Consider the following 27,367-nt stretch of genomic DNA (forward strand, 5'->3'; position numbering starts at 1 on the left):
AAAAAATTCTCAGCTCTGCCTTGATTGATATTTCTCCTGTCTGCATTTGAAGTCTTTTGTTTTACTGTCTTCACATTATGTGGAATTTAACTCCCATCCTATTTTCAAAGTAAATCACAACCTTCAACAAGACCTAACAAAAAGGTCTGTAATGTTACTTTTCTAATTATCAACCCAATTGCTTCCTCCTTTAGTATTATATTGAAAATATAGCTTAGGGTGATAGCCTAGCTTTTATCCTGGCAAGCTTTTTTTTAAGACAATTACAGGTTCTCTCACAAAGAGAGGTGACAGAGTAGAACACATGCCATCATGGATCTGGATAGATAGTTTTTGTGCTGTATATCACCATTACAAATAAAAGCAGCACCTTCTTTAGTAGTAATACATAAAATTATTTCCCAAGGCCTGCTTACCAGCAATTGTCAAGAGTTCTATTCCTTGCAATTTATGCTAACAATCATATCTGTCCACTTGTACTTGCTTATTATTAATCTTGTATTTGTTCTATGTGTACTAACTTTCCCTTGCTATGATTATCTTTTTTCCTGGACTGCTTCTTAATATTCAGTCTGGTAGCTGAGCTCTAAACTGGAAGTTCAGTCCTGTGAGTGGACCAAAGGAAGCAGCCGTTTTCCCTCTAACAGCTAAATCTACCTAGATTAGGTGGAATGACAGGAGTGGGTTTTTTAAGGAAACATTTGTCAGATTATCTCTAGAATCAACATTACATCTGTAGGAAAACTATGCCTGAAGGCTGATCCGTGGCTTTCTAAACCCACACAGTCTATTTTCACTACTTCGCATCCCCTGCCGGGAATGCATACCTCCCACATTGTCAAAAGCTGATGCAGTTGACAGGAAAGCCTATGGGACAGCAAACACAGCTTCCCAGTTTTCTATTAAGAAAGCCTTCAGTTGATCTCAGCTCATTCTTCTTGAAAGACATCCCCTTAGGCCACTGTAGTTCTGTTGCTAAAGATTTAACTGATGATTCCACAGGAGAAATGAAAATTGCATCTGTTATGCAATGATATACTGTACTAAAAAATGACACTGTAACAGTTAAAACTACACCCCCCTACTCATTCTTCCCAACTTTTCTTTAAGAACATGTACAACCCATTAGACTCATCCTCTGCCATCTGATGCTTAATTCCAACTTCCACTACATGAATACACATAAAGCCAAGAAAATACCATTCTGAGCTAGTCTGCACTTAAAAAAGTAGACCAAGTATACTATGACTTTATAGACTATGATGAAGTCGTTTACAAATCATCGCTTGATTCCATCCCCAAGAAAGGAGACATTGGGACTACCGTGCCTAAGTCATTCACAGGGCACCACCACACTTCTGGGGGTGCTCTCTTTGAAGCAATAGGCAGGGACTTTGCTGGGCAAAGAAACTTGGATACTTTCCACACTGATGGGTCCAGTCACATCCCAGTCTCTGTACAGCCTTTCCACGCACTACATGCAACAATGTAGCACGTGAGTTACTTAGATATGGTTGGGAAAAAACACATTCCATCTTACACAAAAGTGTACTACGGTCTACTTAAAGCCACTTACTTTTGTTTTCTCTTGCTCAGTAGTCTCCAGATTTAACCAGTCATTTCAGCTGTATAAAATATAGATGCCCACTTCAGTGCCAGATGACAGGAAACTTCTGTTCATTCCTTCAACTTTACAATTTGACTTTTGTGCTGTAGCTGGCCTCTAACAGGAATGGAACAGGTAAGAAGACACTGTCAACACTGCCAGAAAATTTCAATTGACATTACTTTAAAAAACTTCAGAAAGGAAGCAAAATCCCAGAAAAATTGCTATTAAACGCATTTTGGAGAAAGGAAACAAACAGTATGAACTTATTTTACGTTTTACCTTATGGCAGGAGATTTAGCATCAAGTAGGTGGAATTGAGAACTTTCCTAAAATTCTAAGAACAGGTTTTAAAATGTTTCTAAGTCAGTTTTCCTCACATAAGAAAAGCTATGTAACTTGTCAAAGTCAGAAGCAATAAACCATGGAAAAAAACAACTTATTTCTACATCATTCAAGTTCTTAGGGAAACTAGTATTTTGTGTCCTTTAAAACAACACACAAATATCTACAGTTTTACAGTTACTTCTCATTAAATCAGTTGTGCACTCTAAATTAACTATTGGTAACTAACTCTGTAACTCTACATACAGGAATACAATAGCACTAGGGTTTGATCAACCTTGATAATGCTACATGCCCATCTCTTTGGCAAGTGTGTTTTCTGCAAGTTTCCTTCTGACCAAGCAAAAACAGCGCAAAAAGGAAAAATTCTACATTTTATTGAAAACAGCTCTATAGCTCATCTCCTGGGACACTTGGTACACAATGAAGTCGCATACAATGCCAGAAGTTTTGTGTGTCAAGACTCTGTTAATAATTGTGTAGTCTAACTTTTTTAACACCTAAACACAAATTAACTTTAAAAAGAAAACTATGGCAAGGAAGAGGTTCTAGTTTTACATCATACTATTCCTGCACCATGAGATACCTGGTCCTTTGAATGTGGCTAATGATAAACAAATGTATGACCACTAGCAAGCAATGGGCACAATTCCTGCCCCAGAAAAGCAGCTGTGACATAGAGCCAAACTACATTTTAAACATTCAGTTTTTGTCAGTGCCTATTGTGGCAAGCCAATCTACAGACCCATGACAAAACATTCTCAAAATTTTAACACTGAGTTTGCCTATGCTGTTTTTATAGCACTAAGAAAATGAGGTTTTCTGTGAAAAAAGAAAATATGCTTCTTAAAACACGTACATCTGAAAAAAGCCCATACCAACAACCCAAAATCTACCAACCACACAAACTAGAAAACATGCCTTCTGAATGCCACAACACAAAAACCAGCAAGCAAAAAGTCTGTCATCTTCAAGAATTATTTCTTGCTTCAAATCAACTAAGAAGTTTGCTCTGGAACGGAAGGTTTCAGCTTGTCACCTGACAAATGAACACTGAAAGAAGTCGCATGCCACAGAAAATTTAAGCCAGTCAGAAATGAACATTACAGCGGCTTAAAGGTCTGAAAGCTAATCAAGAGCACTCGGGATATTTTCACATCACAGGAGAGGATTTAACAAGAAAGGTAAAAACTACACTTCAGAGGTGTCTCTGCTGAGCCACACTTCAGCAACGTCTCACTCCCGGATGGATGCTGCACATCGGGTTGTGAATCAGGAAAAGCCGGAGCCAAGCGGCCACAAACAGCCCGGGAAAGCTAGCTCCGCCAGCCGCTGGGCTCCACCGACACACTCCCCAGACCCATGGACGCCGCCCGGGCCTCGCACGGACACTCCCGAGCCCCGCACCAGACACTCCCGGGCCCCAACGACACACAGCGGTACCGCACCGGCACTCCTCAGCCCCGCACCGGCACCCACCGGCACCCACCGGCACTTCCGGCGGTGGTGGCGGTGGTGGTGGTACCGCCGCCGGGACCGCCGCTACCGCCGCGGGCCCGAACGCGGCGCTCACGTGACGAGCCCACGCCCATCCCACGCCGCGGGGGCTGCCGGGAGCTGCGGCTGCGGGGCAGGGATGTGGGGAGTTGGGCGGGGCTTCAAGAGGAGGCGATCCGGCGCAGAGTCACGCGCTGGGGCCGGGCCTTCCACGGAGGGGCGGGGCAGGAGCGGCCCCCTCAGGCTATGAGGGCGGGCGGGAGCTCAGACAGGTCCTGAGGCGCTTGGGGCTGTGGCCGTCACTGTCCCCGCCCCGCAGAGCGGTCTCGAAGGATATACCCGGAGAAAAGGAAGGGGAGGAAAGGGATGTGCAGCCAGTGTGAAGCGGATGGAACTGATGGAGTGATCAGACACCCCAAACCTTCTGGATGCCCACTGGACACCAATATAATAAAAGGAGTAAACTGTAAGAATAAACACTACGCTAAAAGGAGTAAAAGAATTGGTGATGCAAATGAAGGGGTATCATTCATGTAAAATTAAAATTAAATGAAAATTGTCATTAAAATGGCCTGTTGGCCCTGTACAGGGAACAGCTATGCATGTCTGGAGGGCAGGGTGGAGATGAGGGCGCTCTCTGTGGTCTGATGGTCTCTCCTCTCAGGAAAAGGGGATTTGTGATATTGTGATGTTGCCCTGAAAACTCAGCTTCTGAGCTTGCTAACATAGTTTTCTAAGGACTTTCCCAGGACAGTAACTGTAAACATAGATATGTGCACATTCTTTCTGTTACACGTCTTCTGATGGGCATTTCTCATGGCCAGTGCAGTGAGAAAGTGTTATCCTGACCATCCAATCCCTGGCCATGGTAAGAAGACTATAAATCCTGGGAGGAAAAATAAACGCTGCTCTTTCTTGCACCACACCTCAACCTGTGTCCACGTGATCTATTGATCTTCAGCGGTAACATTGTCAAACCTTTTTGATGTAATAAAGCATATTTTTGAGTTACAAAACAGCAGTGTCCAGCTTCTCCAGTGGTGTGAATGACCCTAACTTGATTTCCCATCAGTGGAAGGACAATTCCTCCATGCTTGCAGAACTGGATACTACAGAAGAACTGATCAAATAAAAAAAAAAAAAAAAAAAAAATATAATACAAAAAGCAACTTGAGTTCTTTTGTGAGCAATTAGGAGCTCCATACTCAGTTTAAGCAGATTTCACAGACCCAGCAGTGTTCCCCTCACACCTGTACAGGGCCAGCACTGGCTCATCTGGGGGAAGATCATCCCCTGCCAGTTCACGAGCATCATACCAACAACTATATCAAAGATACCATATCACCTCTGCTTTTCCATGTCTTCTTGAAGAAGTCTCCATCCAGTTTAATTTTGGCAGTTATTTCTTCTCTATGAACAAATAGTTACACCATCTGAAGACCTGACTCTGACCTAAAGGCTCTTTGGGGTGAACCATGCATTTGTACAAGGCAAGAAATACTTTCAGAAGAAGCCACAAGACAGTAATTTTAACAATAATTTTATGCATTACTTTTAGGTGTCACCTTTACTGTTAACAATTTACGTCTGGAATTCCAAAAACTTTAAAAAATCAGAACCAGAAAAACACAAGGGAATTGAGCTGGTGCCTCTTATGACAGAAAAGAAAAAGTTTCTGTAATGAAAAATATTTTTCTACAATAAGCATTATTTACATTAGTAAGCAGCAGGAGTAAGCAGTGAGCAAAAGGAGATGAAATGTTCACCTCCCTCACACAAGCAGTCTTGTCTGGTATGATACACCTTTACCTCTGACATTATCCTCTCAGCAATGATTAGCTAAAAAAATCCATTGATCAAGTTTTGAAGTCTTGCTTTGATGTATTCCAGTGTGGTATTTCCAAGCATAAATCATGTATTGTTTCATATATATCATGTATTGTTCCATATATGTTATAAATAAATCAATAAAATTTTATCAATGATAATTTTTATTAATAAATTTGCAAAAAATTAGTTTTAGGACAGCCACAATTAAAGGCAACGCTGAGCCCGGGATCGGTGCTGGGTGAACCCTGAACCAGTCTCTGCCGCACTGATTCCCCCAAGTTCACAAACTGTCTATTGGAGTGCTGAGTTTTATACAGTGTTTTTGGCCTGGGGCCATGCAGTCTCAGTTTTTTTTCTCCGTGATATGTTATTACATATTCAGAATTTAGATGTTGAACTGCTGATGAGGTTTCTGGGAAGGAGATTAGGTCTGAGTGGATTTTCGGGAAGCAGTCCGTGAGATGTAGAATTTTTCTGAGATTTTCCCAGAAGGGGATGAAGTCTGAGTGGTTTGTTTTTCTTTCGGGAGACCGATATTAAGATGCACGGTTAACCGAATCGGTATCACGGACTGATCACTGAATCATTAGTGGCTCATCTCCTCTGAGTGGATTTGTCTCTCTCATGGTGCCCCCTTTGTCCTTTTGCAAACAGTCCTGAGCTCTCTGTCATCATTGTGGCAATCCTTCGGTTGCTCAAGTTTTATGCATTGTGCTCGAGTTAGCTTTGTGCACTATACATGTGAATTATATTAAAAAATACACATATTACAATATAGATATAGGTATAGGTATAGATATAGATATAGATATACACACATAATGTCTATATACATATGTGAATACATATGTGTGTATACACACAGAGGATCCTTTATAATTCTTTCAAGGTTTTATTCAAATCACATTTTAAAGGTTTTTCTGTGTCATCATGAGAACCAGAAGTCATGTCTGACACTTCATGACTAAGATCACTAAAAGTGCTCTCCCCAGATGTTCTCATAAATTTATTTCCATCAGTTTGTCCTACATTTTTTCCAACCTGACTTATGCCCTTTGCATTTCTTTCAGAAGGCAAAATCTCAAACAACCCCTTGCTCATCTTTAATGATCTTTAATGATCACAACTGTTATTCCACCTGTATCTGTCAAGTAAAATACTCTCCACCCTTGTTCAGTGACTGACCTGTCCCTTATTTTCCTACTACATTTCTAAGACACCTACTAGTTAATTTTTGAGGGACTGTTTTTTACTTGCCCTCTGGCTTCCAGTTGGTATTAACAGGGCCTTTCTCCTTGGGTTGTTGCTCTAGTCACTCCATGCTTTATCCCCAGCTAGTGTGTACTATGACCACAGCTCAAATGACCTTTTCCACTCATTTTTTTCCCAGCTATGCCTCCTCAATGCAGATTGACTTGCTTTTCTTAAAAAAACTTTAGCTTGTATCTCTAGTACCTTCTTATGACTTTTCTGTGTGACTTCACCTTCCACTGCACTCAGTCACAAAAGTCCTGTGAATCCCACACCTGCATGGTCAGGAACCCAAAGGTGACATGAACTGGAAAAAATGTGCTTAGTCCCCTGACTGATGATTCATCCAATAGCTCCTTGGATCTGCAAGAGCATAAATTATTAAAGTTTTATTAATAATATGGTACATGAGTGGGGTGTGGGGTTGTTTAGGCTCTTTCTGTATTTCTGAGCCTTGTCGTCATACTGTTGTATTGCGGGATATGATGCCCCAGTTGTAATCAGCCCAGACAGCACACAAATACTCCAGCCTACAATCCCTGGACCATCTAGATGAAAACTGGTTAATTGACAATGCTAATGTCATTTTCAGCTCAGTACAGTTAAAATAGTGTCAAGGCCTTCTTCCACAAGTACTCTCTACGTTATCTTTTACACTATTATCTGCCTGTATGTAATCATCTTTGACTCAAACCTTTCCCTAGCCCTTTATGGCCAGACTATGTTTAAATCTGTCCATATAGCTAAAACTCCCGTCTTCTCAGATCTCATTTACTGCAACATCCTTTCTCTTGACCTTGAAAAACATAACCTTGCCTTACTCGTATTTATTGAGGACACTACAGTGACCATTTTTCTTAATCTGTCATTCTCACTGTGCTATTCCATTCTTTTTATCCCTGTGCTGGCTCAGCCTACTCTATCATGTGGATCCTTACCTACCTGTCTTTACTTTGGAAGGCCTTGGCAGCCTGTTAACTTGCCATTTCCATTCTCTGCTGACATCTAACTGCAGCTCCAATCAGCTCATGATTCCAGTTTTCACAGCCCACTTATAATACATTTAAACATGTTCTTTCATGCATTCTTTTCACTACCTTTTATTTCCAAGGATCCTATAGATGGCCCAAAAGGTTTTTTTGGGCAATTTTTCTTAAAACCTCTCCTTAAAACTTTTCCTTTCAGTGATGTCTAGAATAGAGGCTCACAGTTCATTATGCTGCCTCCCATGCCTGTAGTCCTCAGTTTTCTCATTTCATACTTTGTAAAGTATAAAAAATACTGACCCTGATACACACCAGGCTCTTGTAGCACTGTGGTAGTACAAATAATAAATACACACGTAGAACTAAAATGCCAGGGAGAACTGAGGTATTATGAGATTGATGGTATCGAAGTGCAGTTTGAGAGCACAATACCTGATAATAATACTAACTTGTTTTCCTACTATTCTGGAGAAAAAACTAAGTGGAGGTGGGAAGTCTGCACCTTTACATCAAGCCCATAGGTCAAGTTAAAGATGATTTCTGTCCATTTACCACACAATAATTTTCTCTTCCTGTTTTCTCTTGAGGTCTTGACGATTAAAATGGAAAGGACAATGCAGTGTTAAACACCACAAATCCATAGATGTATCTGTATGTTCACATGTGGACATTTTTTTTCCTTTTATGAGTTAGATATTAGAAATTATATGGTATATCAGTGATTCTTTTGCTTTTCTAGCACAGTGCCACTTACACCCTTTGTTTCCTGTCATTGTCCTTTGTTTGCTAACCTGATGTTTCATTTTGTCTCTGTTAAATAAAGACCTCCAGATTTAATTCTTTTAAGCTGTATTTTAAGACCTCTTTGACCTATTTCTGTCTAGCTTTCCCCTCAATTAGCCTAGTTGTTTCTTTATCAAGTAATGTCATCAAATAAAACACATAAACACCCTAAAAAAGATCTGCCCCTTGCTGCTTGCCCCCTTGCCCACAATAGCAATAAGGTGAGTTATATAAGAGGCTTCTTGTATTTCTGGATCCTGCGACTCCCAAGGGCTGGAAGTAGCAATTGTATTTTGGGAAGCATTTTCAGAAACACTGACTGAATACTTGTTATTGTGATTTCAGGCAGATGGTAGCTTGCTTTCGGATACCTAGGTTTGCATATACAGCATTGCTGTCACCAAAACCTGGCACTTGGCAACTGATACATACAATATATATCTATGTGTATGTACATAAATACACACATCTGCTGTCACCATTAGACACATACTGATTCCTTGTCTTCAAAGACTGAGAAAATTAGTATCAGGTATTAGTTGATCCTGTATTTAGGCAGGGAAAAAAAATCCCCCTTTTTTCTCTATGCAAATATTAGAAGCAGTTAGTATGTTTTATTTGAGAAATAGCTGCATTTCACAGAAAGGCAAACTCATTCTCACATATATCATACCTAATTTGCATAGTACATAAAGGTTTTAAGAGAACTGGAGTATTTGGATTAGAAGAAACAAACAAATGGAAGTTAGTATTATCCACTAAATTACCCGATCTGTCAGTGGAATTAATTCTAGTAGAACAGTGCCACAAATTAAGAGAAATAGAAGAAAATCTTCTTAGATCAAATAGCATACAAAAGCATGAGCTTCCAGTACACTTCCTATTGCAAATTGCAATAGAAAATTATTGTCCTGGGGTGACTTTATGATACTGGTATCCCCAATCGTCAGATTTATGTTATATATTAAGTTCTGCACCTTTAAGACTGGCTTTGAGAGCAAGAGAGGGGGAAGAAGAAGCGCGCAGTTTGTGTTAAGGAAAAACATCACTCCCACACATCCCGCTCCTGGACTGTGGTGTCTGCAGCACGGACAGACAGCGGGACAGAGCTTCTCTCTGGCTTTTAGTTAGTTTTAGCTAGCTGAGGCAGAGGAGTTCCCTGGACCTTTGTTTGGTTTTTTCCCAATTTTCTTGGATCTGTGCAAGCCTGCTCTGGACTGAACACCCAGCCAAACCCCAGGAGCTCACGCCTGTGGCCCACCGGGGCCTGGGCCTCGGCACTTTCCAGCGACGGAGGGACTGATAAGAACCTGAGTGAGCCGAGCTACACCACATGAAAAGGACTTTTTTTTTTTTTTCTCCCTCCTAGATTTGCCATCCCATCGAACAGCAAGAGGTTTTATTATTTAATATTACTCAATTTCTGTTAAATAAACAGCTTTTTCCACTTCTCTCTAAGGAATTTTTTTCTTTTCCCGGACCAGTTAGTGGGGAGGGGCATTTCCCTGGGGAAATCCCCATTTGGAGTTTTCCTTCCTAATTTGCCCTAAACTAAGACAATTATCTGTTAAATGTATAAATATAGCTTGTAAAAGAGAAGGACCCCTCGGACTAATACCTGTTAAGTGTTTTGCTTTTGTTCTGTGCCCTAAAGTTCTGTGGAGGGTTGAGGTTTCATTCAAATCCTGAAAGAACTCCAGTGAAACAATGCAGGCAGCTGAGACTGCAGGAGTGAAGTGGTTGAAGTTAAAGTACCTTGTAAAAGCAAAAGCATCTTGGCACCAAACAGTTTTGTCAGTGAAAAGAAAACTATGCAAGATGGACTCCCAAACACCCTCTCCTATTGTCAAGGTCCACACTTGAAGCTTTAACTACAGTAGTGTCTGAATAACTTAAAATTCAGCATGTAAGAATTATTTTAAGCATCATTTTAAGTATGTGAATGAGCATGACAGAGACAGACTGTCACAGCAGAGTTAATACGTACTCCATTCAGAAATACTCTTAGTTTTATAGCTCAAGAGTCACAGCAGTTGATAGGGCAGGACACAAAGCCAGCATTTCCTACTTACAGTGGAATATATGTGAATTTTGAAAACACAGCACAGCCCCCTTCAGCTGTCATCCCATGACAAAGAAGAGGTACCTTCAAAATTTGGACAAGCTGTAGACAGCAGACTGCAGCTGCTGAATGGCACAGTCCCAAGGTCACAGACCAGCTAGAGAGCCTGCAGAAAGATCAGCATTTTGAAAGCCTTTTCTCTTCTAATTGTGCATCTATTTAGATCAGATCATATTTTCCCTTGATTTCCATGATAGTATTTGCTATCATTTTGTCAACAGCAGTGAGTGCTTGCACACAACAGGCAACCAATGAGTGAGCAAGCTATTTCAGGCACCACTGCTCACCAGAGCTTTACTGATTTCTGTTACTCTAAACCCTAGTTTATCCAATAATTTGGAAGAAATTCTTCCCTATTGGGTGTTAGTGATGACCTTCTTGTTGGATTCAAGCCTCTGTCAGCAGAGGCTACCAGTGCATAGGTCAAGGAACTGACAGGAGCTCTGAGTTCTCCATAGTTCATGCTTTATTGATTCCATATTTTGTAGGTAAAATGGATCTAATCTTGTTATTCTGATGTGTTAATCTTTATAATGAAAAGAAAACACACCACCATATTCAGTTTGCCTAAATATGTCATGGTAGGAAGAAGAGAAACTGGGTTTTAAATGCAATTTTCTTTCCCATTGTTAGAGAAAATTGCCATTTATAGGCAGGATTAAAACCAACTGGCATTCATGGTGTTAGCAGGCACCTTCACTGCAGCAATAATTGGAGATCTTTCTCTTAAGTCCTGTGAGACCAAGCATCATTCCTGTGGGACTGAAAGACTGAAAGGGCCATACTGCTGTGGATCATTTGGCCTGGCACATCTTTACACTCTGGTGAATAGAAGAAAATTTTATTATGAAGCAGAATTTCTTTGGTTGCTCTAATGAGTAAAGCAAACCCTCTCTAAGCTCTGCAAAATCACGGAGACAAAGTGGGGTCTCAGCAGTCCTGAATATCACATCAGGTGCTGATATAGGTTCTTCAGACAATTACCGTATCTTCAACCAGCCACCTGAAAGAAATAATGGCTTTTATTGGAGCTAATGCAATTATTTCTTCCATTAAGCTTCTTGTGAATAATTCTTGCTGGAAAAATTGTACATGATTTCTTTTCATTTATATTTTAATTCAATTTATTATACAACAGTGACCCTCATTCAGGGTTCAGAAGATCAGAGCACTTACAGTAATCTTTGCAGCACTTTTTATCTCCAGCCACAGCTTACATTCACAACATGAAAAGAATAAGAAGTTAATGCACTTCAGAAATCAGAAGGTCTCTGTATGGCAGTGTTAATCTCAGTGTTGAGCTATTTATTAGTAGACTTACGGTAGCATCTAGAGACCAGGGCCTCATTGTTTGGGCACTGCATAAAATACACAAAGAATATATTTCCTCCATAGGATAGCTCAGAGTTTAAGTTTGAGGATGATTTGAGGATGTGGACAAGAGGTACTACAGCTATAAATACTGCCACAGTCAGAGGCAAAACTTCTCATGCTTATTGTGGATGCTGACAAGAGGAATAAAATTACCAATTGAAAGACAATTAAAATGGAAACATCATCAGACTTTTAGGTGCAAGAAGATGAAAAGAGTCTGCCTAATTTCATGCCAGGACAAGCATGGATGCAGAAGGTGTCTCACTACATTTTGAGTGCATTAACCATCCATTAGAAGCTCAAGAGGTGTCAGATTTGAATACCTAAACCAGCTGGTCATGGAGATGCCTGCAAGATGAAGCAAGAGGTAGAATGGTGAAGCAGTTTCATATCCCTGTGAATTAGAGTTCTGGAAAAGCATGTTTTTGTGGTGGTAGATCTACACATGGCTTAGCATGTTATCTTCTGGCATAGCAGCTAGAATTGGGGGCATAATTTCTGGCTTATACACTGGTAACTGTTCCAGGATAAAATTACCTTTTTTGCTGCCTCTTGTGTCCTCTCTGTTGAATGCTGTATCCATATCACAGCTCACATCCTGCCAGGTTCCTCTGAGAATGAATCTGATGCAATCAATTATTTTGTGTCTAATCACACTCCTGGTCATCCCCCTCCCCCAAATAGATGACTTTGCACTGTTGGTTAATTATACCAAATTCAAAATAGAATAGGTCTAGTGTTAAACAGTTACCCCTCAAACTATCTGTGGATGAGGGACTATCTGAATTTTATGAGTAGATAAGCTGAGGCACAGGCACTAGCAGCCCCTTATTTACAGTGACAAACCCACCACTGGGCAGAAAGCCTCCCCAAAGGAAGGAAAGGGCTCTACAGAACAGCAAAAGAGTATTCCACAGCAATCAGGTGTGCAAACCCACCTCCCACAGGCCCAGCTCTCCACTAACAAAGACAAACTATTACATTTCTGCAGGATCCACTCTGAGCACAGGCTCCAGGGAAGCTGATTGTGCCACAGGATTTGGGAAAAGGTTGTCCATGTTCAGTGGGGTCACTTCAGGCTGCAAGTGAAGGCCTAGCCATGCTATCTCCAGCACATTTATGCACCCTCTTTCCCTCCCTCCCTTCCTCTGTCCTTCCTTCATTTCAGGTTTTACCCAGGTGATGTTACAGGCCCAGTTGTCCTATTCTAGCCACAGCCAGCCAGGCATGGAGGAGTATGCTGCTCCCTGTCACTCAGAGCAGCAGTCATCTTCCAGCCCATGCTGAAGGAGCTGTGCTGCACAGAGGCTAAAGCCAGGCTGCTTCCCATCCAAATGCATGTCCATCCTCCCTCCCCACTGCAAACAGGAACCTCTTGCTTCCTCTGGAGGTGGATCAAAACTCAAATTTTCCCCTTTTCTCCTGCTGTCTCGTCACGGGTCTTCACGGTCTTCTAGTACCTTGTCTGGGTACTTGCTGCATTAGTATTGGAAGTGTACTACAGATTATAGGCCAAAAACCTCAGCCGTGTAAATAACAGGAGGTTTGAAGAAGGAGTAGGACTCCACCTACTCTTCAAGATCCACAGGTGGCATTTTTGAAGAGTTTGTTGGCAGGAATATTGGCCAAGAAAGGTGACCTGCTCATGTTCTCTGTGTGAACCCAAGCCCTATGGCAGGGCCAGGTGTGTCACATCACAGAGGTGGGAACAAGGTATTGAGTAAAGCAAAGAATTTGCACAGGGGAGAGCATGACTCACAGCCCCTTTTTGCCCACGACAAGCCATACAGAAACAACCAGCTTATCCTCCCGGATCTGCACAGCTACTACGGTTACTACTACTACAGTAGTAACACACAAGCCACTGCGGTTACTACTACTACAGTAGTAACACACAAGCCACTGCGTATGAGATGTGGCTCCTGGTCCTACTACATTTGAAAAATCCTACTGCCTCATTAGGCACCTAAGTATCTTTGGGATTCAAGTCCTGAGCCTTTTGTGCCTCAATGGTCCCCCACTGCTAATGAACATCATCAACTATCCTGAAAGAGCAGAGGGAAAACATATATATTTATTAAGGATTGTAAGGCTCAAACAGGGGGGTTAATGGGAACCACTTAGGCAAATAGTGCAGTCAGCTAATAGGTGAGAGAGAATGGTAATTTATGGGCTGCTATGAGAACAGGAAAGGAGAGGAAGCTGTCAGATAATTCTCTTTTCCTGGCTGCCATACAAAGCCAGCAGGGTTGACAAGGAGCAGTCTCTAAATTTGTAACAAAGCATGTTTCTGCAGCTGGATAGTCAAGCACAGCTCTTTATCAGCAAAACAAAAAAAGAGATTTCACAACTTTGTAGCTTTGGGCTGGTTTCCCCTTGGAGTGAAAATAGGCCAGTCTCACTACCCCTGCCACTGCCAGGGTCTTGTCTGTCCCAGTCATCCATCAAACACAGCATAGCTCCAGGACAGGGAACCCAGCAGGGTCAGCACATGTGTCTTTCCACTCCTTAAAAAAGGCTTAAGGCAACATCAGAACAATTAAAATGTCCTTTAATAAAAATCCAGCTTTAAGCTTAAAAGGGCATTTATTTCTTCTTCAGCCAAGTTGTTTAAAGACATTTAATTGCAGCATCAAGTACTTTGAAAAGGACAAAAACAATGTGATACACAAACCTCAGGAGCTTCTCAGTGGTTTTTGGCTTTGACAGATGTTGAGACTGGAAGCAGGGTTCAGCCATGGGCCCTTTGGGCTGTGGGGACAAATCACTGCTGTGGCAGTGGGTTGTTTTAATCAGCATGTATCCATGATGTAATCCAGACCACTGTCATGCCAAACCTGAGAAAATTAATAAAGATACAACCTTAGCTCCAAAAAGTGAAGAAATCATGCATGGTCATGAGCACTTTGCTACACAGGTGCACACAGCCCAGAACCAACACACACAGCCCAACACCATCACAAACAGCATGCCACACAACCCAGCACCAACACTCAGCCCAGCACCAACACACAGCCCAACACCATCACACCCAGTGCAACATCATCACACACAGCCCAACACACAGCCCAGCACCAACATACACAGCCCAGCACCAGCACTCAGTGCAGTACCAACACAGAGCCCAGCACCAATACACAGCCCAGCAGCAAGGCACAGCCTAGCACCATCACACACAGTATAACATCGTCACACACAGCCCAGAACCAACACTCAGTCCAGCACCACCACCCACAGCTCAGCACTGACACACAGAGACTGACACAGCACAAGCCCATGTCAGGTGAATGGCTGTCTCAGGCAGTGCGGGGATGAAAGCCAAGCCCCAGACCTGCCATGTAATGGGAAAGGGATTGAGATGTGTATAAAACAGTGTATTTGTTCTGTGCAATGCTACAAACCCATTGAGTGAGTGGGGAGGGAGCAACCATGGCTGTGATTACTACAGCTCGGTAGTTTCAGCCCAACTGCTTTAATAAGGTGCCTGTCCCTGGTTTCATTCAGGATTGTACACAGGAGGCCTCTTGCCCAGCAAGAACCTTAAGTTCTTAGGAACTCCTCCATCTGCCAGTTTGACTTCTGTTTTAGCTTGCCCAGTAGAGACCCTTATTGGTATTCAAAACACCTCACTCTTTTCTAGACTTTTTTTTTTTTTTAATTTGCTCTATCTATCTATCTATCTATCTATCTATCTATCTATCTATCTATCTCTATACTTGTATCTTTTATATCTTTATGCATCTATATCTATATATCTATATATCTATATCTATATCTATATCTATATCTAATCAGGGAATAGAAGGAAACAGACATTAATTTGGAGTTTACCACCAAAACCTAAACTCAGCCTGAATAACCATCTGGGCCAAGTGTCCCCCCAGGAGCATGAACCACCTGCCCATCAGTGCAGATGGCAGCAGAAAGACAGGCAAAGCTGGTACAGGGGCCACTTATCTCATGCCTCCCCATGTCCCTGCAGTACCAGCAGGGAGCAAGTCCTCTCTTGGGGTTACCCAGCACATCTGTGGTGCCTCTCCCACCATGAGGGTCATGTAGGCAGGAGCATGACATAAGTACCAGCTTCTTGCCATGCTCCCAGAGATGTGTAAATCAGGGGTTGCCCTGCAGCAGGCAGTGGAATAGCTCCTGATTTTCAACATCTTACACAAGAGCTTGACCTTACACTTCAACATCAGTGCAACTTCCTTTGTTGAAAGCTTCTTAAGACAGACATGTAATCAATCCTGGAGAGCCACTGAGCAGCAGGGCTCAGGTTCTGCATAGGTCAGGGCTATGCTTCCCAGGGAAATTGTCTGATCCAAGTTCCCATGACACCTATTCCTAGGAGCTCCCTGCCTACTGCCTTATAGGAATTAGTGTGTTTTTCTGTTTTTCTTTTATTATAAATGGGCTGCTTTAGATTACTACAATCCACAAGGAGAATGTTTCCATAGTAAGTCTGGCTTACCTATGCTACTAATCTTTCAGTGAGAGGGGCTTTCAGTGAGCTCGTCTTTGGAAATTCTGGACTTTATAGGTATTTGATGTTATTTTAGAATCTAAGAGGAAAAGCTTACTGCCTTGCCTCTGTTTTTTCATGGCCGTAATTATGAGGGCAGTCTGATGATTTAACTTGTATGGAAAATAAATAATGGCTTTCAACAGTGAGTGCTGTCAGGCACTTCATTCCTTGTAACTATTTTAGAAATCCAAATTCAGTTTGCACTGCCAGACCACCACATGCTGCTCTTATTTCTGTTTGTATAAATCCCGTACTACACCACTGCCTTCAGGAGATCTATTGTGTCTTTACACTGCATGATGGCAGAAATTGGCTCACGGTGTAAGTCCATGTACATCTTGTGGGCTGATCTGCTGCTCCAGTAAACACAGCAGGAGAACCACATAGATATCTTTAGTCCTACAACTCACTAGCCCTTACTAGCTGTAACTATTTGCCTTAATGACGCAGACCATGACAGTGAAGGCAGGGTGACACTTTAAGCATATTCATACTTTAAACAGAGAGAAGAAAAGATAAGGCAAAGTACAGACAAAAGTAGTTTTTTTCAGAAAAAACAGACAATTAATTGTCACTAACTGTTACAGCCTGACACCAACCAGGACTGCAGCGCTGGTACTCCAGCTGCTGGAATGTTCGTCCATGCTCATCATGTCTTCGCCCTGCACTTCCCTGTGCCTGAGCTCCAGCCCAAGCTGCCAGCAGACCCAGGGAGAGGCAGCAGCCTTCTGCTTGGGCTGCAACCCAAACAGGGCATTGGTCATTGTGGTTATGTGCCAACCCCCCAAAAGACGTTTACTAAAGAGTAGTTACAAATACAACCAGCAAGATAATAATAATTATACTTCCATTCTTCTTCCAACAACATCTCTGGGGAAAGGAAGGATCATCATTCCCGCTTGAGGCATTAGGAATGGGATGCAATGGGGTGAAAAGCTCTACCATCTCAAAAGGAAGACAAAAAAAACCAGAGTGAAAACAAGTGCATACATAACAGAGGTACAAGATAAACCATTTTCCAAAGATTCTGTTGGAAACAGCTGGCTTTTGAAGACATCTTCCACACAGTGTTTGTAACCCAAATCATGCAGAACTGAAAATATGAAGTGTGTATTGACACAAACAATATGAAGAGTGAAAAGAAGACATTTTTTTCTATTTTTATTAATATCCTAAAGAGGAGCATGTGGGCAGTAGCTTTCTCTGCCATCAGTGGCTGCTGTGCTGCTTGCCTGGAGGGCTTGAGTGCCTCTGGATCCCAGACCTGTGTAAGATCTGCCACTCCATGAAGCTCCTGGAACGACACAGTTCACAACAGAAAAGCTGCTGAAATTGTGCCAGTTCTCACAGCCAAACAAACTCACCTTTCTCCTCACCATAGACTCACTCATGGGCATTTCTCCCCATCTCTGCTGTCCAGAGACAAGTCAGCATTTCTGCCTTACTCAGACACTTGTGGAGTTCTATGTTTTGGGCAATTGTTTGGTTTCCTTTGCTGGAAAAACTGGCTTTTTTCTTCCTTACCCTGGATTCATACAAGTACATGTCAAACTTGAGATGAAGCTGGTTAGGGGTCATTCCCCTCAAAATCTCTGGCTCCATGGGATCTGCCTTTGCCCACAGGAAGCCACAAGGATCTCTGACAAGTCTGGAGTGGTTGTACCTGGGGAGGTGTCCTGCCCATCTGTGCACCAGCAGCAGACCATGTGCCTGGCTGCTTTAAACCCTGACCATCTCCTCTCATTTTTGACTTAAGGAGATGTTTTCTGCTGTTCAGCTCTCAAGAACAGGCTCCCGGAAGGACTCACTCCAGGACAGGAATGTCCTTGCCACTCTCCTACCTCCAGCAAGGAATCTCCCCAGGAGATTTCTTCAGAATTTCCGTGCCCACAATGCGCTTGGGACAAAGGGCAGCAACAACACATCTCCACCAGGAAGCTGGGGCAGTGTCTGGCTCAGATAAATGGAGGCATTTTTAGCTCCAGATTCTATTTGTGCATTTATTTAACATTGCTAAAGTTTTCCTGTTCTTTCCTACCCCTCCTTTCAGCCTGGTCTCCCACAGGACAGGCACCAGCTCTCCCATAAAATAATTTCTGTGTAGAAGGAGTGACATTCTGTACCCACCACAGCCCTTGCAGGTACCACAGAATGAACAAGGTCACCTTCTCACTGCCTCACACTTGGCATTTACAGACAAGAATTGCCACTTAAATAAACATGGTGCTATGTAAAAAAAAAAAAAAAATCCCAACAGAGATTAATTTCATATTCACCTACAATTTTCACTTGAAAAGGACAGCGGGCCTCAGCAATCCCACCTTAAAATAAAATTAAAGCCTGCTTAAACTCTCTGTCTGACCCACTGTTCCTACCAACAGCAGACATGCATTTTTACATGTTATTAGACTGACATTGTAGCATCCTGGACAAATCAAATTAATTCAATTACCTGTGGGTGCAAAACACTGTAACTGAAAAATGAGCACATAAAGATAACCAATTTTCCCCTGGCAGTTTATTATGGTATGAAGAAAAAAACATTCTGTGCTTAAAGCGGACATTATATTACAAATGTATTGCAAAGTATGATGTGACTATTAAAATATGACTACACAAAGTATGAACATTTTAAGAAGTTTACAGTACAGCGAACCTTTTATAAACAGACTCTTAAATATACAGAGGACAATAGTAGCTGGCAGAAAAACATCAAAAAATAACTATTAATGTTTATAGACATTTCCCCTGAAAAAAGTCTTACATTAAAACAGAAATTATGAAAAGCCTTAAAACCAGGAACAAATCACCTGTACACTACAAATACACATGGCAGAGGTGCACAAACCAGAGCTACCTTTTTGCTGAAGGGATTAGTGGCTGGAAGCTGGGAAGTGCATGCCTAGCACCTCCTGTCCAGTGTGGCCAGCATGGGCCACACCATGGTGAACCTGTGACCCCAGGCACAGACCTGTCAGCAGCTGGACGGTCACAAGCACACACTCCCTGCAGGACAGTTGCTGGAGTGTTGTCAGTGGCACAGCAACCTTCTGGAGCGTATCAAGCTGAGAACATGCCCAGGATCTGGCAAATGGATGTTTGCAAGCAGCTCCCTGAATGCACTGGGTGCCTGGATAGGACCTATGTACCAATTTTTGTCTTCAACACTAAGCGACAAGGGAATCAGCAGCTCCTGTTAGGGACTTTATTTTTTTTTAATGCAACTTTTCAATCTTTCCTCTTGATACGGGAGAATAGGTGGCACATTTGACTTCTGCTTAGTCTGGTTGCAATGACACCCCTAGATCATGTGTTAAGTTATGTCAAAAACATAAGTATTTTATGCTGTAATACACAGTATTACTGAAACTATCAATATTACTTACATATTTATAACAAGGTATAATGAAATCCCTATAATAAAACCGGAAGTTATGCTCTAGATTTATTTACAAGGAGTCCAGCAAAGAAGTATAAATACTTCTACATTTAACGTTTAGGAAAACATAATTTACAAAATATTCAAATATATACAGTCATCTGAAAAACTGCCAATATTAAACTTTGATGCAGGCAAAGAATTGGCTGAGTCTATTCCCTCTGTATTCAACAACGCAGTGGCTTTCATGGGTTGTCTGTTCTGTTCAAAGCCATATGTGTATTATTTACAATGAGGCTGCTTCTCTCCAAGCTAAACGTGTCCAGAGCTTTGAGCGTGCTGTCCCAAAATGTCATCTATCATTGTCAGATTGTTCAACCACTCTTCATCGTTGCTGCTGCTGTTCTTCATGAGGGAATCAAGGAAATCAGTGTCATTGCAGTTGGCAGGCATGATGGAATTGCTGTGCTGGGACACAAAGTCATACTGGGGCAGCTCAGTGGTGGTGCTCATCCTGCTGAAGGCATCGGGCTGGACAGTGGAAGGGTAACTTGTTGGGCCGAGGCCTTGGGCAGGATTGAGGTGGTTAAAACTGGACACTCCTTGGGACACCGATTTCATAACATTCATAGTTGGCAACAGTCCCCTGGTTAAACTGTTTCTCAAGTTCTGATTATTCACTGAGCTCAAGCCCTGGCCAGACTGTCCCATGCTCAGTTTCTGCATCTGCCTGACCTGGATGCTGGGAGCAATCTGATTCGGTGGCACCACAGCCTGCTGGGAGAATGCCTGACCTGGTGTGCTTGGCCTCATGCTCTCTTTGGAGAACACCGTGCTCCCAGAAAACTGCTGCATGCTGGTATCCATTTGGCTTTGATTTGGCATTCTTGGCACAGTAGTTGGCGTCCACATCTGGGCAGATGAATTGGGGTAGACATTGGGGATTCTTGGCATGCTTGGCTGCCTCAAGTGTTGCTGTGTTGCAGAGTGATTTGCTAAGGAGCCAGAACTGAACCCTCCCATTGGCATTCCTGGCTTCACAGTGGAGTGAACAGTTTGGCACCCTGAGTTCATGCCTAGTGAGTTCTGGCTTGGCCGCAGCTGGATGTTAAAGTCAGAATTAGGTGGAAAAATCCCCTGCTGCTTGCCAGGGTTGTGTGGAATCATCACCATTGTCCCGCTGCTCTGGCTGGCAGTGGCTGAGGCCATGCCAGAGCCCAAAGTGCTCTGGAGCATTGCTGGGCTTGACGGCAGCATGCGGTGGTTGGGCAGAGGAGCTGGGATCACCTGGTTGCAGTCAGCAGGAATGGGCTGCTGCATGGCTGTGGATAAAGAGACACATTAGCTGGTGAGTACAGATTCACCCTGGAAATGTGGCAAAACCTTAAAAATCTGCTGCTCTGTCTTTCTTTCATGTTACGGGGGTTTCTCCTTTGTGTTCTTTGTAACAGAGTTATACTGGAGCCATAAGAAAACGTGAATTTCATGATATGTGATAAAATGGAAAATGCTTTTAATTCAGGGCAGAGAATCATTGTCTCTATTTAACCAGACACCAGGCCCTGGCATCTCAAGGACTTTCAGACCATTTTCAGGCCATTTCCTTCCTTACCTTGAAACTGGTTTATCTGCTGAGCCACAAACAAGCTTCTCTGTTCAGATGTTATTCCCAGCATGTTTTGTCTCTGCTTTTCCTGGAAAACAAGGGGAGTAATAGTGAAGTTTCTTGACAAGCAAAAGAGCAGCAGACACTTGAAGCATAGCCACTATCATTAACAACCTCTCCATACACCCTTTACCCCCCTGCTTTGATGAGACTCAGCCCAGACAGTTCATTTCAGACTGAATCTTAATTTCTCACATTCCCCTTCTTGCAAAGGTGTCCTGATGCCAGCCCAGCACTGGGAACTGCAACCTTCAGCAGATGCTGTGCAGGCAGCCAAAGGGGAGCTGGACAAACATGGAGACTCCTATGTTCACCAGCTTATGAGTGAAGCGTGCTGCTGCTGGAGGCTCTGCTCATGTGGACCATCCCCTTGTGTGCTGGTTGCCACTTCTAACCAGAACACAGGAGCCAAGGATCCACAGCAGGTGCTCACTGAGCAAGGTATTGCTGGGCTACTCCAGGTGACCTGAATCAAGTCTCCCACCATTTAGCCCTAGAACCCACCACTCATTCACATCCCTGCTGTGGGCAGCAGCTGTGACCTGGCGATGGTGGAGCTCCCCATGTTAGATTGGCCCAGAAAAAGTTGAAGCCAAGTGATGTCAGGGAGGTAGAGTTGGGTTTGAAAGGGAGTTTGATCAAGGAGCAGCTCAGGACTTCATTGAGGGTTTTACTGAGCTACTTCTTATCTTATTTCCCATCCACAGAAATAAGCCTCCTTGACCTAAATTCAGAAGGTCAGAGGCACATGGTCAGAACTGCTTTACCCAATTGATTTGTGGGATTTCCCCATCCCAGCTTCCTCACAGAACCTGTTGCAAACCTCCCACAGCAGCTTCTGTTGCTAGAGAGACCAGTCAAGTCTTAGACAAACTGAAGCCTAACATCTGCTCTGCTAAATTCCTGGGAAACCAGAGAGAAAGACAAGCACGGAGACCATCTCTCTGGGGCTGGTTCACTTTCCAAGTCTCCCTTCTCTGCATCTTCCCTCACAACTCTGTGGTTGACCAAAAATGATGTCAGGGATATGGAGGTGACCAAATCCTTCCCTTGCATATGAGGGGGCAGATTTGCACTCAAATCTGGCAGAGAGCACTTGGCCTTAGCCTCTCTTGGCCTCATCCTAGACCCACCGCAGCCTTAGTTTGACTCAGCCTACCAACTCCAGCGTCACTCTTAGTGTTTGCTGACCGATGACTTCCTCATTCCAGTTAGTCCTGTCCTTCCCAGTGAGGTGCACAGCAACCCACAGAGGCATTCAGCATCATACCTGCATCAGCTGCCGTTTCATTATTTGCTGCTTCAGTAAATGGTTTCTCATCGTGTACCCGTTGACCGTGGCTGGTGCCGGCACAGAGCCACTGCTTGGGATGGAGCCTGGCTCCTGCAATCTGGCAGCAATTCCAGGATTTTGATCCTGCCAAGAAAGATAAAAAAAAGAAAATTCATCTCATCAGGGAGGTAACAACAGAAGCCCTTATCCTCTCTGCTGATGCCCTCTCTTCAGTCTTCAGCTGTCCCAAGGCCAAAACACCTCATGGACTCACATGGCCCTGTGTGTTGCAGTGAGGACAGTGAGAGGTGAGGGAGTGCTCTGATTTCTAAGGATAAGCACAAGAAGAAGTGTGAGAAGCTAAAGGTTAATCCAAAATTCCCTGTGAGTCGCCCAAGGCCACGGGGACCCATTCACTACCACTGCTGCAGTCACAGGGCTGCCTGGCTGGCAGAAGGGGTGTGAGTAAAGCATCACATTTTCTCACAACTTCTCCAACTGTTACAGTGAAAGACAGACAGAAAGGAAAGTTGCATCAGGGTAGGATTTGGTATGTGAATGTAAAGGAAAAACCTACAGGAAAAGAGCAAACTAAGGAAGGAATAGGAACAGAAAAAGTGCCATCAGACCTGGGACCCAGAGAGACAAGGAATACATGGAGCTGGGATTGAAGTGGTTCTTGTGGATTTCAAGATCAGATGAACAAGAAGAGGTCACTGTGAAAGGAGAGAAGAACATACAGAAATGCAGGGCCAGGTCATGCCTGTGCACAAATCAGTAATAAATGCAGTGAGCCCTGCTCCTGCCTGGCAAAAACCAGCCTCTTTCTAAGTCCTCAGCGAAAGATCCAAATTGACTTTGACAGCTGAGCTCTTGTTTCCAAAGACAGTATGGTGGAGAGGAGAGAAAAATTTGACCAGAATATGGTGAAGACACAACCCAAAATGGAAAAATAATTTAAAAAATACTGAGTTCTAAACATCTTAGGAGCTGTCAGGTATTCAGGGAAATACAAGAGAAAAATGAGGGAAGAAGGCCTTGCTAAGGACAAGATCCTGTGAGAGCTGTACCTAGGAACAGCAACACCAGTGTATTCCCCGTTCTGTCTTCACATCCAGCTTCTACATTATTTATGATGTTAAGTTATTATTGGCAGGGAGAAGTATGTATATTATATCCAGCATCCTTAGCTGGGCCATGCTTCCTTTGTTTTCAGAGTGGAAGCCTACATCCTTTGTTTGAGAATCAATGTTATCAGGAGATAAACAAGAAAAAAATGGTTGTTGCCTTCTGACATCTGACAATTAGAATGCTCAGATGGAGAAAACAGGATACGAGTCATATTTCAGAGTGGCCAGAAGGAAGCCTTGGAAGGCATTTGTCACCAGGAAAGTTCCTGGAGTCTGGGGCACCTTTCCAGAGGCTTCACCATGAGGAAACATCCAATTCCTTCCAAGTCATTCTTTCTAAGAGGGATTACCAAGAACGTCACTGAAATTACTCGTTTTTATGGGGCCTCCTTTTGTTGTAGCATTTTGGTCTATTATGCAAAAGTACAATTGATGAAATGTAAATGCCTGCTAGATAATTTACTAAAAAATACAAACCTGCACCTCATCACTGCTCTCATTATCATTCCTATTCATGGGCAGTCTCATAAGACTAGATTTTATTACTGGTGCTTTGCTTACAGTCCTGCTGGACACATCTCTCCTCATTCCCCTTCCCTCCTACTGATTTTACTCCCTCTCTCCCACAGAAAAAGAGGAAGGGAGGAAAAAGTAAAAATGATTTACTACAGATGTAAATATGAAAGTTCATTTTAAGCTGGAAGTCTGCTTTCATGTCAGACAGGATTCTGCAGCCCCAGTTAAGCTTTGAATAAAGCAAATTGCCTTTAGGGGAATATTTGAAAGTGGAGAGATTCAGTTTGTGTACCGTGCACATGAAAGAGGCTGAAATGTCCATACCACCTAAATCCCTGCCATGTATCCAATTTCCTCCAAACTCATCTTGTGGTGCACAGAGGGTCTGTGCTTACTGAAGCAATGGAGTTTTAGTGTAAGGACAATCATTCTGATGTCTTGCTCTGGGCTATTGCATTAACAAGTCATAACATTAAAGTATCTTCTCCTTAATCATGTCCACCTCATTCTAATTTCTCCTAAGCAGCATCAAGAAAATAATATTGATTTTTCCATATTATTAATGGCAAAGAAGTGTAAATCACATTATTAATTGTTGCTGTTGTGCTGTAAAGGTACAACTGCTTAATTATACACGATTTTCTGCAGGCACCCTATAACAATAATGACAATCAGCAAAGTTTATTTGCAAATACACTGAATGGGTTGCTGAGTTTTTCAGAGCAAAGTTGTATAACACTAAATTAGCCAGTAAAGAAACAGTCTAGGGATATGCAGTTTGCTTTTGGGGAATTTAGGACAAAATAGCATAGATGAGAAGCCAAAGAGTGAATTCAAAATCCTGACTTCTACAAGTTTACATTTAGATTAAGACAAGAAAGAAAAACAGAAAGGAAAAGGAAAAAGTTCTCTCTTTTCGCCACTAGTGGGAACTACTGTATTCCTGTACAATAAAAAATAACCACTTGCACATCATGACTAAGAATAGCTACGGTGTAGTCTAAAGGACACTGCAATCTGTACTAAAGGTTAATGAACTTTAAATATTTTTCCTTTTCATCACTTCCCAAGAAAAATCACTTTTCTTCCCCTAGTAAAATCAAGCCAAAGCAGCCATAATCTTAACTCATCTGTAGTTTGGATTTATCCCATTGTAAATCCAGGAAGACAGCAAAGAGAGGAGGATTCCGGTGCCAAAGCTGGGAATGTTCAAAGTGGGTGTTTCCACCCAAGGGTCTGTGTGGCTGAGACGTACAGTTACACTGGAGGGTGAAGAGAGCTATGGGAGGTTCTGACTACTTGACTTTCAAAAAAACCCCCAAAAAAAAACCCCCAACCCCCCAAAAACATTAAAAGCTTTTGCATTTAGGTTTCAGGGGTTTTTTCTCCATTTTCCCCTCACAAAACTCATATTAAAATGGGCAGTATCCCTAATTAAATGGCACATCACACACAGACCTGGAAATGGACAGTGCATTTGAGAACATGTGTTCCTGTTGCCAGGTAGTGTCACAGCAGGTCCAGAGCTCCTGTAGCACTCCCTGGGCTTCCCAATGGGGCAATTTCTGCTCAGAAAGGCCTTGGGGGAAACTACACAATTCTGACTTAGTATCTCATGCACTAGTTACAAGAGCAGGGAGAAAAGAGTCCAGGCTTACAGGAATGTGTAATGCTTCTGTCACTGTTCAACCACTGACTGCAGCTGTAAAGGCTGTTGCACAGCCCACTGAAACCAGTGCCCCACAGCCGCCCGACTGGTACACAATAGGCAAATCTGCAGGTCTCTGCACCCAGCTGTAGTGAGTGTGGTTCTGGTCTAACAACCATTCAGGCAACTGCTGAATGGAAAGCGTGCAAACAGTGCCACTGAGCCCTACTATGTACATTTATGAACTGACATCCTCCCAAAAATCCACTGATGAGCTTGAACTCCTTCATCTGACTACACAGAAAATGCACAGCTGCAGCAAATCAGCATAGAGATTAATTGTGCTGTGTGAACATGGTTGATAAACTTCAGTCCTCAATACTTAATATCCAGTAATCACTTTGTGGCTTCACTTCAGTAAAAATGAGTAAATTTATGGCCCCTAATTCCTCTGAATCCTCATTAAAAAACAGTCCAAAAAGAATTTAAAAGCAAGAGTTTCTGAGGATCTAAACCACAGCTGTAATCACTCTTTAGTAAATATGTAAAAAATCCTCTAATCTTTGATAAAGAGCATTCATTGTTTTTTAGGACTATATGAAAACACTAAACTCATTTGTCATTATTAAACTTTCCCATCTGCTCTTATGGTGTAACTCCAAAGAATATAATAAAGAAATTGTACATGTTAAACTGTATTGACTTAAGCCCAGAGCTATTGGAGATGTACAATTTATTTCAGTGACAGCGGGAAGGGGACTGCAGGCTGTTAGACAGTCTCATTTGTCCAATGCTGGAAAGACAGTTATCTGCACCAAAATGGCTCTTAGAAAGGCACATTTGCTTTTTAAGAAATAAGCTGCTAGGTGAGACCATTCAGCATGTTAAAGGCTCAGACAATAAAACTATGTAATGAATTTGAATAGTTAACAGATGGACTAATTAGAGACTGAATTCTTTGTGGTTCTAATAGATAACCAGGTCACAGCAAGGTTACTGAGAGAGAGGCAAGCAGCACTGCAAATTTCAGTAGATATTTGCAAAGTCAGGGAAGAGCTGCACTTCCTAACTGAAAAACATTAGCAGTAGTGGAGGAACAGAAAAGGGGCTAATTAAAAATACTTCTAGTACCTGAACTGAAAAAGTTTATTCCATTTCAAAAGACACTGCTGATTTGAGAAATATTCCTTCTACTTCCAATGGAGCAGCCACCTTAATCCAGTGATTTCAGAGCTTAAACCAGAAGGGCTGTTGAGATGAGCCACAGCATAAAAACAAAAGACCAGAGGAAATGAGGCACCCAGGGTGGATGTTTGCTCCAAGTACATGAGCGAGACAAACTGCTCTTTTCACCAGGTTTGGGGTTTTTTCAGCAACCAAAGATAACTTAGTTTGAAGTATTTATCATGATATCACATAGTAAATAAGAAACACAA

General features: G+C 42.5%; 2 protein-coding genes across 9 annotated transcripts in view; both read right to left on the bottom strand.

Moving 5' to 3' along the window:
• The window catches only part of MTM1 (myotubularin 1), a 43,171-nt gene extending 39,623 nt beyond the window's left edge, over positions 1-3,548 (bottom strand). For 2 of the 6 annotated variants that reach the window (XM_088062720.1, XM_088062715.1), the window contains exons 1-2: positions 3,441-3,548; positions 1,577-1,723 (exon numbers count right to left, since the gene is read on the bottom strand). The gene's annotated coding sequence lies outside the window, so the exon portion shown is untranslated. Of the gene's footprint in view, positions 1-1,576; positions 1,724-3,146; positions 3,246-3,399 lie in introns of those variants that run through there. The other 4 variants (XM_088062716.1, XM_014260948.2, XM_014260947.2 and 1 more) reach the window with 4 other exon arrangements.
• Positions 3,549-18,819: 15,271 nt separating this feature from the next.
• Positions 18,820-27,367, bottom strand: part of MAMLD1 (mastermind like domain containing 1) — a 186,266-nt gene continuing 177,718 nt past the window's right edge. For all 3 annotated transcript variants that reach the window (XM_088062463.1, XM_014260963.2, XM_088062464.1), the window contains 3 exons: positions 22,635-22,781; positions 21,311-21,392; positions 18,820-21,020 (listed from right to left, as the gene is read on the bottom strand). In XM_088062463.1, the coding sequence (XP_087918589.1) occupies positions 20,011-21,020; positions 21,311-21,392; positions 22,635-22,781 (1,239 nt within the window). In that variant the 3' untranslated portion in view covers positions 18,820-20,010. The remainder of the gene's footprint in view (positions 21,021-21,310; positions 21,393-22,634; positions 22,782-27,367) is intronic.

The sequence above is a fragment of the Pseudopodoces humilis genome, chromosome 15 (assembly GCF_049639895.1).
Source record: "Pseudopodoces humilis isolate 2021_Gansu_Grassland_sample_001 chromosome 15, ASM4963989v1, whole genome shotgun sequence".
NCBI lineage: Eukaryota > Metazoa > Chordata > Aves > Passeriformes > Paridae > Pseudopodoces > Pseudopodoces humilis.